This window comes from Oryzias latipes, chromosome 18 (genome assembly GCF_002234675.1).
Source record: "Oryzias latipes chromosome 18, ASM223467v1".
In the NCBI taxonomy this organism is placed as follows: Eukaryota; Metazoa; Chordata; class Actinopteri; order Beloniformes; family Adrianichthyidae; genus Oryzias; species Oryzias latipes.
Window position 1 is genome coordinate 13,739,175 of NC_019876.2, and position 15,071 is coordinate 13,754,245.

General features: G+C 39.1%; 2 protein-coding genes and 2 long non-coding RNA genes across 5 annotated transcripts in view; 1 reads left to right on the forward strand and 3 right to left on the reverse strand.

Moving 5' to 3' along the window:
- The window catches only part of LOC111949219 (ciliary neurotrophic factor-like), an 88,032-nt gene that overhangs the window by 51,548 nt on the left and 21,413 nt on the right, over nucleotides 1–15,071 (reverse strand). The gene's annotated exons all lie outside the window — the stretch shown is intronic.
- On the forward strand, nucleotides 477–2,700 carry LOC111949218. Its single transcript, XM_023965790.1, has 3 exons — nucleotides 477–1,183; nucleotides 1,382–1,499; nucleotides 1,771–2,700. The coding sequence occupies exons 1-3, from the start codon at nucleotides 957–959 to the stop codon at nucleotides 2,530–2,532; spliced, it is 1,107 nt and encodes a 368-aa protein (XP_023821558.1). The 5' UTR covers nucleotides 477–956; the 3' UTR covers nucleotides 2,533–2,700.
- On the reverse strand, nucleotides 2,879–4,592 carry LOC111949220. 2 transcript variants are annotated; one of them, XR_002875237.1, is made up of 2 exons: nucleotides 4,123–4,592; nucleotides 2,879–3,627 (listed from the first exon to the last, which is right to left on the reverse strand). It is a non-coding gene; the product is annotated as an uncharacterized LOC111949220 (long non-coding RNA). The 2 variants fall into 2 exon arrangements; XR_002875236.1 differs by having other exon boundaries at nucleotides 4,355–4,585.
- Nucleotides 6,176–6,647, reverse strand: LOC111949223. The gene is made up of 3 exons (XR_002875241.1): nucleotides 6,608–6,647; nucleotides 6,384–6,478; nucleotides 6,176–6,226 (listed from the first exon to the last, which is right to left on the reverse strand). It is a non-coding gene; the product is annotated as an uncharacterized LOC111949223 (long non-coding RNA).

A 15,071-nucleotide genomic window follows, 5' to 3' on the forward strand; every position in this document is an offset into this window, starting at 1 on the left:
GTAGTTTGTGTGGATGAGGTTTGTTCTGCAGGTAAACAATGAAAGGGAAAGACGAAAGGATAAAACGTTAACTTAAACGTTAATCTTTGAATATTTAGCGGATGGGATGACAGAACGCACGCAGAAATATCAACACCTATGAGGTGCCGTGTAGGACATTATTCAGAATTAGCATTCACAAACACATATGAAATCTCTCACACACACTAGTGAAATGCTTGTATACATACAACTGAAAATATATTCATTCACAAACACATGTGAAATCTCTCACATACACATGTGAAAATGCTCTCACATACACAGTAGAAACGGTTTTTTTTTTTACTTTATTGTTAGAAACGAAGTTGGTCAACCGAAGGCATTTCAGTGGAAATGAACCTGTGTCCGAATTCCTGCCCTGATCCCTAACTACTAAAACCCTATATAGTGCAGCACTATATAGTTGTCTATATAGTTCTCTGAATTTAAAAGCAATAGGCTATATGCACACGGAGGTGATGACGTACTTCCGCTAAAATCTCAGCCTGCTAAGCCATTTCCGCTCGCGCTGAGGCGATTGTTTACAAAGCGATATAACAGCAACTACAATATGACTAGTAAGAAAACGTTCAAATTTCAGCGAACAATCTATAGTACAGCCGAGCATTGCTGTGTGCCTCTGTGTCAAGCTTCGAGCAAGTACAACAGTTTACTTAGTTTTCATACATTTCCATCTGACGCGGAAATCAGGCGAAAATGGCTTGTAGCTATCCGGAGGGACGAAATTCACAGTTACTCCCCATACCCGAGTATGTAGCCGACATTTTAACAAGGGTGATGTTCGTGAGCCCTTATCAGAGACGGGGAGGCGGCTATTAAACAAGGGAGCTGTCCCAGCACTGTTTGAGTGGAACAATTTCACCCTTCCCACTTCACGACCGGGGGTGTGGGAGAGGAGAGAGCGTCCGCCTCCGATGACGGAGGATGACGGCGACGCAGGCGAGAAAGCTGATATCCCTATGGACCACGACTACGCTTCAGCTTCAGATCCTGCAGTTGTTGATTTAGCCCTTGATGACAACATCTCTCTCAGAGATGAGATTCTCAAGCTGAGGGAACACGTCGAGAAGCTGACAATGAATCAGCGCTTTGGAATTCATCGTTTTGCTGCCTCAGACAAGGACATACGTTTTTTCACAAGGTAAGATATCAGATTGTTCTGTAGTAACGTTACTTTTGCAACAACAGATATAGTTGTGTGTGTGTGTGTGTGTGTGAGAGAGAGAGAGAGGGAGAGAGGAAGGCTAACAGAGTTGTATATTTGAAATGCTTCCAAGTAATATCATAGTATACACTGATATAATATTTAAATGATTATATCTGAATTGTATTTATTTAGATTTGCATCCTATGACCTGCTGATGAGATTCTGGGCCTTAATAGAGCCATCACTGCCAAATATGGTCAGTGTGACACAAGCACAGAGAGGCACCTTTACAGAGCCAAGTTCCACTGTAGTAAGTAGTTATTTACATGGCCCATACAATAAAACTTAAAGGGATAGTTCACTTCAAAATTAAAATTCTGTCATCATATACTCACCCTCAAGTTGTTTCAAACCTGTATGAATTTCTTTCTTCTGCTGAACACAAAGGAAGATATTTTGAAGAAAGAAAGAAATTCACTGAGTATATGATTTTCATTTTGAAGTGAACTATCCCTTTAACAAAGATCAGGGCTAATAGAGGTTGAGAGAAACATAACGCAAATTGTTTTTCTTTTGAACAGACTCGTTTCCTGCAGCCCATGGATGAGATGTTCATGTTTCTCAATTACCTGGCACTGGGTTCAAAACAGCGTGATCTTGCTGACCGGTATGGAGTCCACCAGTCCACAGTCAGTCGGATCATTACAACATGGAGCAACTTTCTGTACACTGTGCTAGGGTCTGTGAGGATCTGGATACCAGAGGAGAAAATAAGGGCACATCTGCCAGCTGAGTTTAAGGACTATGCAGACACTACAGTCATCCTGGACTGCACAGAGCTAAGGTGCCAGTGCCCTTCATCACCTCTTCTCCAAAGTGAAATGTTCTCAGCATACAAGTCCCACTGTACTCTCAAAGGGCTGCTTGGAGTGGCTCCTCATGGGGCGGTCACATTTATTTCTCAACTGTACGCTGGTTCCATCAGTGACAAACAGATCACGCGTGAGTCTGGAATTCTCTCCCTTTTGAGACCTGGAATGGCCATCATGGTCGACCGAGGTTTTCTGGTTGATGACCTTGTACCTTGCAAGATTTATAGGCCAGCATTTCTCTCTGGAAGATCCCAGATGTCTGCCTGTGAGGTCAGGGAGACCCAAGCAATTGCACGCCTCAGGGTGCATGTTGAGCGCCTCATACGGCGTGTTAAGGAACACAAGTTCTTTGACACAGAGATTCCACTTCGGCTTTTTGGCAACATTAATCAGCTGTATACTGTTGCATGTCTTCTGACGAACTATGAAAACGGGCCTCTTGTAAAGGCTTGGGCAAAGAATCCAGAGTAGCAGCAGTAGAAAAAAATAAAAATTAATAACCTATGACCATTTGTATAACTACTTTCTTTAAATGTACCTTTGTAAATTACTTTGTATAAATTGAATTTTATAATTAATGTTATGTATGCACTGCTGTACATTGCACATACTCTTTGAATAAAGAACTACTGAATTATTTGCATGTTATATGTACTTTACCTCACCAATGCTTTTAAGCCATCTGTAATATAAGAATAATACTTTCATGCACAGTGAATTATTTACTGAATAACATTTATTTAGGGCTCCCAATTTACAAACAACAGTTATAAAATAATATTTTTAGGTAACCAATTATCAAAAAAATTAATCGGAAGAACATGTAACATGTAATTTAATAATAGATTAGTATTAATACAACAAGAAACATAGTAATACAATTAAGAAAAAATATAAAAACTTGAATCAATATATATGTACAAATATTTTGAAATGGATTGAACTAATAAGAGTTACTGCCAGTAAGAGAAATGGAGAAAAGAGAAATTAACAGCACTCTATAAAGAAGTGTGACAGGCAATCAGAATCTAATTATTTAGGGAAGCAAAGAGGTAACAATAAAAATAAAAAAAATCAATTTTTACTTTCATTGTTTTGGTGATTTCATTGTCTCTGGGAATCCTCTGAATAAACATGTCCTCCTGTGTGTAGACAACAAAGTCACACCAGTCTAAACCAGAAATCAACATCTGGCCCTGGATTTGCCAAAAGTAGGAATGAGATTTCCTTAATGTGTGTGTGCCCTCACTGATCTTAATATATGGGCAGTCAACATAGCTTGCAACATTGGGGCATTTAATTTCAACAAGGCCAAACACTGTCTGCCCCTTTGGATCGTACACAAAGTACCCTGTTAAAAACATTAGTTACCATGGATCTTGGCTTATGCCACTTCTGTTCAGTCTCTGTGCAGCTGTGTGTTGGGGGAACAGAGGTGATGCTAAGCTGGCAATAATGTGCAGTCTGGTACAACAGTGCTGCCACATGATTACACACAGCTGTACCTGCCACACAGGTACACTGGCAGCTTTGTAGATGCACAGGACGGGCATCCCCAAGCACAATCTGAAAATACACAAATCTGTTATAATAGAATAAAAGTGCAGTTTTTTAAAAAGAGAATACATGAGTACAGTGAGAATGTTTAACAAAACAAACAAATTTGAACCATCGACATATAATTATTAACTACTAAAACAATTAATAACTACTAAACAATTTGTATGAGCTAAAATTGTAGCCACAATATTATTTATATTATTATTTATCTCACTTTACTCATCATCCCCAACAGTGGACACAGAACGTGTGTCAATCAATGCAGTGACAAAACGGAACTCAGTTTCTGTGAATCCCAGTGATTAGCGTACATATTTAAATATCGATAAATATTCCAACACACCAGTGTTATTTATGGTATGGTAAATGAAATTTGTCTTTAAAATAACCTTTAGCATTATTAGATGCAATGATTCACAGAAACTTTGATCTGCCAAACGTAACCTGTCTCATGAACCATGAACCAATCTGCGCTGAACCTGCAGTATAACTTTCTCTTACGCTTAAGCTGTGAGGCTTTTGGCTTTTCCTCATAGATCTGTAGCACTCAGCCCTAATCGTTACCTCTCCTGTGCTTGAATCCTTGTTTGAAACTGACATTGACAAAGGCGTTAGGAAAATTGGCTGTGATTGACACATAATAGTAAACATAGCCTACGCTGCACCTGCTGCGCTAGCACTAGATAGCATGCATGCTATGGGCATGTAAACACAGAACACGTCCAGATCTTACCTTCAAAATTGTGGATGTAGCTTGACACATACAATTTGAAGCCCTTCTCTTTCTTGGTTGTCGAAGTGTGACATAACTTTTGTATGATTCGACTCACGTCGTTGACCGTTACCTTTGGGACATCTTGAAGGGACCGAGTGAAAAATGCCATAGTTGTTATTGACGCTATGTGCGCCGTCGACGCCGGATGTAACCTGGCTGGCCGACTTGGAATGCGGAAGTGAGTGTGCATATAGCCTATAGACCTTTTTCACACTTCCGCATTTTTCGACCGGAAATACGTCAATGACGTGTAAAACAACTTCCTGTTAGCGTAGCAGCAGATATGAAGAATGGCAGAGTCGAAGAGTTGCAGTCTCTGTTGCGTTCCAGGCTGTTCGTCTTCCAACCAAAAACAGCCTTACCTTTCATTTCATTATTTTCCTGTGGATCTAAACCTGAAACCCAAATGGATATAGGCGATCCGAAGAGATGAAGGGCATAGTTTTAATATAAACACAGGTAGCACCCTCTGCTGCCGGCACTTACTAACTTCGCTCCGGGATTGTGGTGCGGCTGCGTCGTTCGTCGCCTGAAGAGTGGTGTTGCCCCGAGTATTTTCCCTTGGAACAACTTTACTGATCCTTTGAGAAGGGAGTCAGAATATGACAGAACCTCAAACGTCAGGCTATGCAGCTAAGCTGTGAAGATACTAGCGACATGGTGGCTAAGCTAAGACAGTAAAGATGGATCACGACTACGTGACACACCCACCTGCAGGTAAGGTTGTTCATAATGTGTTTGGTTAACGTTAGTCAACTATGTGTACCGTTATTGGATACATGCATTTCTACCTGAACAAATTAATATTTATAATAAAAGATGTTCATGCTCTCACCTATTTTAATTACATGTATTTAATCACTTTTGAGCATTTTGTCATTTTGTAATTTCCTTAACAAAAATAAATGAAATGTATTTGTAATTAAATACTTAACATACTTTTCAAAACATGATTACTGTGTTGTGTTGAAAGGTAGCATTAATATATTAAGACTGATTTTTAATTTCTTTATCTTCACAGGTGCTCTGGATGAGGCTTTGGATTACATCCATGACTTAGAAGCCAAGTTCCTTTGCTGGAGCCAGGAGACGATGTCATGGCGGACAAAAGTTCCTCGTTCAAGACCTCCTAACTGACATTGGATCTAAGATCATCATTCCACCTTTTAAGCTTTCAACTCAATTCAGCAAGGAGGAAACAGAACAAACCGCAGCCATGGCCCGCCTCAGAATTATGGTGGAAAGAGTGATCAGTAGGATAAAGTCCTTTCACATCAGGAACTCTCTGTGCCGCTCACACTGATGGGCAGTGTGAATCAGATCTGGCTTAACCGCCGTGTTTTGGCAAATTATCATGGACTTTTTTGTTTTGAAGAGTGAATTAATGTTTGGTATGTAAATAATGTATAATGTGCAAATAGTATGGAAAAATTTAGTGTTTCCACATATTCTTAAAATCTAATTAAATATAATTGTTATATTCGTAATGTTTTTCTGTTGAAATGTGACTGACTACACAAAAAAATTAGATGAACAAATAAAACAATTTTGGTCAAAATTGTGCCTCGTTTAATTTTTTGGTATGCAAATAACATCAAACATTTACAATAAAAAATAACATTACAGATCAACAGTAAGACAGAAGGCTGAACTGATTGTTAAAGACAAGATAAGTGTAATTTAAGGTATGCATTCATGCATTTGCCACAATATATATCCAAGTTCTCTTTCATTCCATCTCAGAAACCCATCCAACACAACCATGAGAGGTTGGGGCTGCACCTGGCATAATCTGCTTCCAGATGCCATCATATGGATCTGGCTGTGGTCCTACACAAGAGAAACACAACACACAAAAGTTAGACATAAGTGCATAACTACATTTCAATTTAATTCATTATATCTGCTGTAACCATAATTTGGTTAGTCATAAGATTAAAAAAAAAAAAAACTTAACTTGCTCACAAAGCAACAAAAAGTTAATCACCTGTATGCCTTTTACAGTGTGGACCTCTGACCGTCCCTGCCAACTGTTTGGGGTTTTTGCACCACCAGCTCACTAACCGGTTCAGGATGGATTCCCTTATAAGTAAAAGGCAGAAAGCAATTAAAGTCTGTAGTAAGTACTTGGGGTGTTTTTATAATAATTTAGAGTTGTTATGGATACACATACGTTCTTAAAAAATAATGACAATATGATCACAAACCCACCTGTGCCATCTTTGCAAGCCACTCGTGCAGGCCAGGGGGGTGGAGCAGCCTGCAGACCCAGCTGTGAATAATGTGCGGTCTGGAACAGGATGGCAACTATGTGATTGCAAAATCCTTTAGCAGCCACACAACTGCAGACGAAAGCTTTCAGGTTGGCACTTTCTGCGTCCAGTGATATCTAGACACAATAAATTATATAGGTTAAAATTAGGACATACTTATGTTGCTACATCAATGTTCAGAATGACATGAAACTATAACTGTCAATAGGGTGACCAGATTTGAGTTTGTAAAAAAGAGGAGTGAAGTGAGTTTGTGAGATATTTCATCGAGAGTAATTGGTGTTCAGAGCTGCATACATGAAGCAAATATAATTACATTTCATCTATGTTCAATGTTATTTTATTATATAAGTATCAAAAGAGAGGACATGTCCAGGAAAAGAGGACTTCTGCTCACCATACTTTCAGAAAAATAATACTAGTAAGTGAAGAAAGTGCCGCAACCGCAGCAAAATGAACACGCATACGGGCAACTTAACATTTCTTATTTACAGCTTCACCAAATTTTTGGGTGTTATGTTAATCTCATGCCTTTTCACTTAAACATACACACAACATATTCACTGCGATGCCTTATATTACAAATTAATAACACCAGGATTTACAGTTGACGTAAACACACAGAGTTACCGGTGATGCGGCTATGGCTAAAGCTAGCTGAAGCTTACCTTGGTAATGGTGGATAAACTCTTCGTGGACGAATTTATATCCCATGTCCAATTTGTTTCCTTTAGTGGACGATTGCATCTTCACACTCTTCATCACATCGGTGCTGGTGAACTTCGGAACACAACTCAGGCTCTTCGAAAACACTCTAGGCTCTGCCATTCCTCCGCCAGCGAAGCACAAACCGGAACTAGGTTTACACGTTGATGACGTACTTCCGGTTTTTGCGAAAAAGGTCTATTCAGACACCCGTGCTCAGTACTTTTTTCTTTTGGGTGTTGTTCATAACGCGCTTGACACGGAAACAAAGTGGCGCATTACCGCCACCACCTGGTCTGGAGGCGAACTACTCCTATTTAACGCGGAGAATGACACTTGTTTGTCAGAGTAAAAACATAATAAATATGAACATTTTACGAAGACTATTTATGAATCTGCTGTGTTCTGATCATTGAAAACCTGACTGATTTATAAATAATTAAATTACAAACACTTTGGTGTATGAATCTGTCCGTGTTCCTGGCAATAATTCAACCGTTTCTCGTGAGATCAAACTGAAAATGAGCAGATATGCAGCATCACAGCCAAAGGACTGCTGTACGTGATAACGTGGGGTGCGTCCGCTCAAATTCCTGGTTGTTGTTGGTGGTAACGGGACGCCACCACGGTGCCGAGACGGGAAAAGTGACGCTAGGCGATTATCCACCGTTTCCGTACTCAGGGACACGGGGGTCCCTTGCAGGGCTGCGCTTGTAGAGTTCGACAGGGTGCGAATAGTCTCCGTTGAAGCCAGGATATTAGTTAATAAAGCTGTCGCGTCGGCCAAAGTTGTTTGGGGGAACTGAGAAGACATATCCCAACCACTGCTATTAAAATCCCGCTCTCTACCAACTTCCGTTTCCACTGAAGTGTCTTCCGTCGACCAACTTATTTTATAACAATAAAGTTTAAAAAAATAAAAATCTGTTTCTACTGAAATTTTCAGTAGTGTGTGTGAGAGGATTTCAGATAGTGTGTGTGAGAGGATTTCAGTAGTGTGTGTGAGAGGATTTTGGATAGTGTGTGTGAGAGGATTTCAGATAGTGTGTGTGAGAGGATTTCAGTAGTGTGTGTGAGAGGATTTCAGTAGTGTGTGTGAGAGGATTTCAGTAGTGTGTGTGAGAGGATTTCAGTAGTGTGTGTGAGAGGATTTCAGTAGTGTGTGTGAGAGGATTTCAGTAGTGTGTGTGAGAGGATTTCAGTAGTGTGTGTGAGAGATTTTCACATGTGTATGTGAATGAATATATTTTCAGTTGTATGTATACAAGCATTTCACTAGTGTGTGTGAGAGATTTCACATGTGTTTATGAATGCTAATTCTGAATAATGTCCTACACGGCACCTCATAAACACCAACCAGGTTTACAAATGTTTCAAAATGTCTGTAAGTGGATTCTGTCTGAAGCAGCAGCTGCGAAGAAACGGGTGTTAAAGACGGCGCACATCAGGAAATGCAGTCCCGCCATCCACATATAAGGTATGGAGGCACATTTGTTTGATCTAATAAAAGTAGCGTTAAACGTGATTTCTAGGTGGGTGTTTACAGACAGATCCAAGATCCTTCAGTCATACGTTAATGACAGGTTACCCCATCAGCTGGCGAGGGGGGGTCACGTGGGCAGGATTCTCAGACAGGTGTACTACCAGCAGCATAAATCAGCAAAGCTGTCAGGTAAACTGCAGCAGTTTGTGTCTCAGAATAACATTTATGAATGCTTCTTATTCACACTATTAAGATCTGTGACTTTAGAGTGTGTCAGTGCACAGAAACATGACAGTAAATGACTGGATGTGCTCATCATCAGACACGTCCAGGTGTGTAACTAACGGTGGCAAAGTCTGTAGTCTAAAAAAATTTAAAAAAAAAAAACATTTGTCTTTCAGGCAGAAGAGGAGTACCAAAGTGTTTTAGAATATATTTTTTATAAGACTGAAATAATGTATTTTATTCTGAGTTTGGTGTTTTGACCCCTCCCTAATGAATTTCTGGTATAACCCATTTTCTCCTCATTTTGATGAACTCAACTTTTCCTGAATGAAAGATGAACGGCAGCTGATGTTTTTCTGTCAGGGATTTTTAATTTATTAATTTATTTCTGTCAGGGATTTCAATGGAGCTGGAGTCCAGTGCAGAGGAAGCTGCAAGCATGTACGAGCAGGAACTGGGGTCCCTTACCTGTGCATCTTCCTCTGGATGTGATGCTGAGCAGCAATGTGGACAAAACTTCCCTGACATGACTCTTTTTGATATAGTTGTTAAGCACAAACAGACTTTTCCCAGATGCATTTTTTCCTCTAATAAATGTGACTGACAGGTACGCTGAGTAAATGCTGAATGTAAACGTAACATTTGATTGACTGCATGAAGAAGCCCATAAAGCAAAATCCACAACTGTTTCTTTGTTTCTGTTGTTGAATAACGTTTTCACGTTAAGTTTTCAATAAATATACTGCATTGCTATGAAACAAATTTATTTATTTTCATATCCATTATTACAATCCTCACATCAGCATTCAGTTTTTTCATTGACAAAGAAACATTTCTAAACCACGGCTTTGAAAATCAAACATCAACTTTGTTTTTAAAACCTAAAATGGTAAACATGGAAAAACTCCTAAATGAAGCAATTCTCATATGAACATTTTAAACTGGAGTTTTGCTTACAAACATTGCTAACATTAACTTGTACAACTGTTTGATGCAATTCCTCATAAATGTGGTTTTCCAGATTATCAGCCCGACACTAAAGCCAGGAATTATGCTTCGTCTTTCACTCCCCACTGCATCATTTACAACTAATCAGGCTTATGCAGCAGATTAAATACTTTTTTTAAAGGACCTGCAATTAAAAAAAAATTAGATATTAAGGTTAAATAATATTTATTGATTACATTGCACATAAATCATGGTGATTTGCCTGTACACTGCACAGTGATATGAATGACTTTAGTCTTCTTGTATTCCCATGTAGAGCTGCCATCTGTTCTTCTGCAGCACAAACCTTTCTGGAACTTCGCTTTGAGAAACTTCACCTGCAGTAATGTCACATGTTAATTCAATTAAGTATTTTATAAACTTTTAAAGTTCATTTTTAAGTGTCAGTTCATGTATATGCAAGGTTCAAAAATATACAATGCACTTTAACATTATTTCCCATAATAACTTGTTTACTGATTTCAATCTTAAAGTACATTTTAGCAACACTGATGCCATATAATTACTGTAATTACTGTATAAATCGCAGAATCAGGCTCGGAGCTTTTTCTCTCATGTTTTCACCGAAAACAGGAACGGCTATCATGTGAAAACAGTTCGTCTCCATAAACAATTATCTTTTCAAAGCAGCACTTTTATTCAACATCCTCAAATTAACATCCTTATAGACATTTAACTGACAAAAGAAAAGATCACAGAATTGTTTCTTACCATGAAAATGACGATAAATGACAGCATGAGCCTCGCAGCCGTAGACATTAGCGCACAGCATTCATAGTAAAGTGCACACAAACTACTTCCGGGAGAAGTAGTTTGAATTTAAAAGTTCATTAACAGTTTGCTGCATTTTTGATTTAAAATTCAAATGGGAATTACATGGAATAATATGGTATATTGTTGTTTGGACGATAAAATCTGGCATCGCTTAATTTAAAATAGTTTTCAGTTCAAATGATTGACAAACATCATCATCCAATCAGCGTTGGCCCATAGTACCTGGCTCTTCCGGTTTGGAAATGTTTTTCATTTTTGAAGATTTCGTTTTCTGGAAATTAATTCTGTCTTCTGTTGTTGTTGTGGCCCAGAAGGGTCACAACAACAACACATTAACTTTACACACAACACATTAACTTTACACACAACACATTAACTTTACACACAACACATTAACTTAACACACAACACATTAACTCACAACACAACACAATAACTCACAACACAACACATTAACTCACAACAGAACACATTAACTCACAACACAACACTTTAACTCACAACACAATAACTCACAACACAACACATTAACTCACAACACAACACATTAACTCACAACACAACACGATAACTCACAACACAACACATTAACTCACAACACAATACAATAACTCACAACACAACACAATAACTCACAACACAACACTTTAACTCACAACGGAAGTAAAGCAGTAATTGAGGTGCTTTTATTCTGAAATTTCCACTGGGCTGAGCGGCTAACTACCTAACAGAAAGTAATGTCACAGTGAGCTGTGGAGGGAGCATGATTTTTCTACAAGAGAAGCTAGCAGCAGTGTTGCCAGATTGGGCGGTTTTGGTTCTAAATTTGCGGGTAAAAATGGCTTTGGCCGGGTTTTCATAATTTGGGCGGTTTTAGGGTCGGTTTCTTTTTTTCCCCCGCTCATGAATATATAATAGCGGACTACGTTAGGCCGTGTGGCTGTGAACTTCTATGTACTGAAGCTCAGTAAACGCACCAGGCAGAGACGCTTAACGGGCTCTGTCATCTAACCTGTTGTTGGGGGGTGCAACGCGTCGCCTCTTAAAAATTGTGTTCTTTAAAGCCTGACACTGCGGCTGCGTGTGGGATGAGCCACCTGCTAAAGTTATGGTCTGATCGCTACATGGAGCAGTGTCTGTGTTTATCAATCCTTTTATTATTAGTCTGAACTATCTTTTATTTTGAAAAATCATCGGATCGGGTGCTAAATCAGTCCAGTAGGGGGGAAAACTCAACGAAAGCTGTGGATACTTCTTTCTCCTGATCTAATAAAAGGAGGACAGTATTGAATATTTCTTCAGCGGACCGGCCTTCTTTCATTCATTGTGTGTGTGTGCGTGCGTGCGCGCGCGCGCCCGTGTGTGTGTGTGTTGGGGACCGCACGTGCATGTGTGAAGGGAGTGAGCGGAAGAAAGGAGAGGAGCGCGTACAGCGACAGAGAGGGGTGGGAGGGAGGAGTGTGCGTTCATATTGTTTTGTGTTCAGAGGAAGCAGAATAGTAATAAAGAGAAAGTTTCTGGCAACACTGCTGCTAGCTTCTCTTGTAGCAATAACATGCTCCCTCCACAGCTCACTGTGACATTAACTTCTGTTAGGTAGTTAGCTGCTCAGCCCAGTGGACATTTCAGAATAAAAGCACTTCAATTGCTGCTTTACTTCCGTTGTGGGTTAAAGTGTTGTGAGGTAAGTTAATGTGTTGTGTTGTGACCCTTCTGGGCCATGAGTTAATGTGTTGTGTTGTGAGTTAATGTGTTGTGTTGTGAGTTAATGTGTTGTGTGTTAAGTTAATGTGTTGTGTGTAAAGTTAATGTGTTGTGTGTAAAGTTAATGTGTTGTGTGTAAAGTTAATGTGTTGTGTGTAAAGTTAATGTGTTGTGACCCTTGTTTTCTGGAAATTAATTTTGTTTTCTGAAATGTTTTCATTTTTTAATGTTTCTTTTTTTCCCTGGAAATTAATTTCCTTTTCCGAATTTTTCTTTTATTTTTTCATTTTTGTTTTTTAAGTTTTGGTTTCTGAAATTTTGTTTTGTTTTTTTTAATTGTTGTTGTGATCTTAAAAATGTTTTTGTATCGAGTGATTTGTTGAATGGTTTGCACTTCAGGGCCACCGTACTAAAGTCAGCTTTGTGAATAATTTGAATGGCTCTCTCTTTTGTAATAAAATGAAGGGTATTGTATTAGTATGCCCACACTATATGTAAAATAAGGTAAAACCAAAGAGCAATATAACATGTGAATAATATGACATGGTTAAATAAATGTGGATTTGTTCAAAACATAAAGGTTCTTGGCTACTTTATTTTTTACATAAAATATGAGATTTCAATGTTAATTTCTCGTCCAACATGACGCTAAACATTTTAATTCAGACACCAGTTCCACATTTATGTTGTCAATGGACAAAATCACTTCTGTTTTTTAATTAATTACACAATACCATAAACTTTGTTTTTGTCTGATTCAAAGATAATTTACTGTAATCAAACCACTTTGTAACCCTTGTGTTATCCATGGCACTTTAACGTTGGAAGTTGGGTCATCTAGACCCACTAGACCAGGGGTCGGGAACCTTTTTGGCCAAGAGAGCCATAAACGCCACATATTTTGAAATGTAATTTCGAAAGAGCCATACAATAATGTAGCGTCCCTTCCCCACACTGAGGCACGGAGACTTAACCTCTTTTAAGGTTCTTTATTCGGGTTACTGTAGACCACAACAAACGCCGTATAATTAATTCAGCAACTCCTGAATCTCTCCCGCCGAGACGAGACGAGAGCGCGTCTCCCAACTTTATATTCCCCTGCTCCCGCTGCAGCCCTCCCATTTCCCTTATTCGGCCCATAGCTGAACCCCATTGGTCCAAACTACCTAACAACAGGCTGAGCGACAGAACTGAGGGCCAATCAGATCTCTGCTTGATCGATGCGTTCCATGAACTCCAGAACTTTTAACGCGGCCCAACAGCCATCCAACTCAGTCCGCGACAATATGTTTAAAACTAAAATACAAGTGAATGTGTGCATTTGATGTAAATTCAACATTTTTAAAGTACAATAAGTCTGTGGATTCTTTTTAATAACATTGTTATGCTGTTTCTAATAAATGATGAGTATTTCTCGTGGTAGTTTTGCTGATGGTGTAGTCCGGTTTACTTGGTGAGTTTCTGCTTCATGCAGGCGTTGAGACTTTAAACGTGATCTTAGGTTGGTATGAATGTTTTGTAGATGTGAGACAGACTGCTCACATGCGGACCTGGAGCCAAACACACACTCACACGCTGCAGTGAGTGACAGGCAGTGGGTTTTACCTATTTACAATCTCTGCGCGATTCACCTGCTGCCTGTCCCCACAACACCTCAGCCCCACCCTCTGCTTTCTCCCTCACACATCCTGTCCCCGCAACTGCGCGCTCTTTCTCAGACGGGACAGAGACGGGAGCGCGCAGTTTTAGGCACGGCAATTCACAGGTTTCCGGGTGGTACAAACTCTGTGAATTAATAGACAATTTTAAACTTATACTAGTGCTGGCGCAGATTTGTCTCTCTAAGCACCGCTACTACTGCGCGCCTCTGCCATCGCATCGCGCACGAGAAGGACTGGTCTAATGAAGAAAAAAAATTTGAATTAAAGATTTGTCTGCGAGCCACATGTGACCATCAAAAGAGCCATATATGGCTCGCGAGCCATAGGTTCCCGACCCCTGCACTAGACAGTGCTCTGTACCTTTTTTCTTCAATGATTTGTGATCTTTACTGGTGTCCATGGATTACATGAAATCTTTCCACCTTTATCCACCTTTGTCATGGTAGGGAGAACACGTCAACGTAAGGGTGGGGTCATCTGAGGTAGCACTAGGGTTAAGTTTTATCATTTCCTTTTCAATAATTTTTTTCCAGATTATTCCCAGAACAGAAACATTAGTGTCATCGGCAAATAAAACAAATTGTAAAAATTAAGTAATTTGAGCAGTTGTCATTTACAAAAACACAACCAGAAATAGTCTAATGTAGTGTCATCACTGCTCTTTAACCTCGACTGTTTTTGGATAAAGTTTTTGGTTCTACTCATAAATAAAAATTAAATAGATTTGGCTTATATTTCATGTGTATTTAAAATGTTTTTGTTATAAAAAATAAAGATTTTAATATAACATTTAAACACTTTTTTTTCCATTATTGATAGAATTTGGAATTATTTCATATAGA

What these genes read in the sequence shown, in the direction of transcription:
- LOC111949218 (XM_023965790.1), top strand. Translation starts at nt 957, where the DNA reads ATGACGGAGGATGACGGCGACGCAGGCGAGAAAGCTGATATCCCTATG. An exon ending in GACATACGTTTTTTCACAAG is followed by an intron (nt 1,184 to 1,381) that starts GTAAGATATCAG and finishes GTATTTATTTAG; the next exon opens with ATTTGCATCCTATGACCTGC. An exon ending in CAGAGCCAAGTTCCACTGTA is followed by an intron (nt 1,500 to 1,770) that starts GTAAGTAGTTAT and finishes TCTTTTGAACAG; the next exon opens with ACTCGTTTCCTGCAGCCCAT.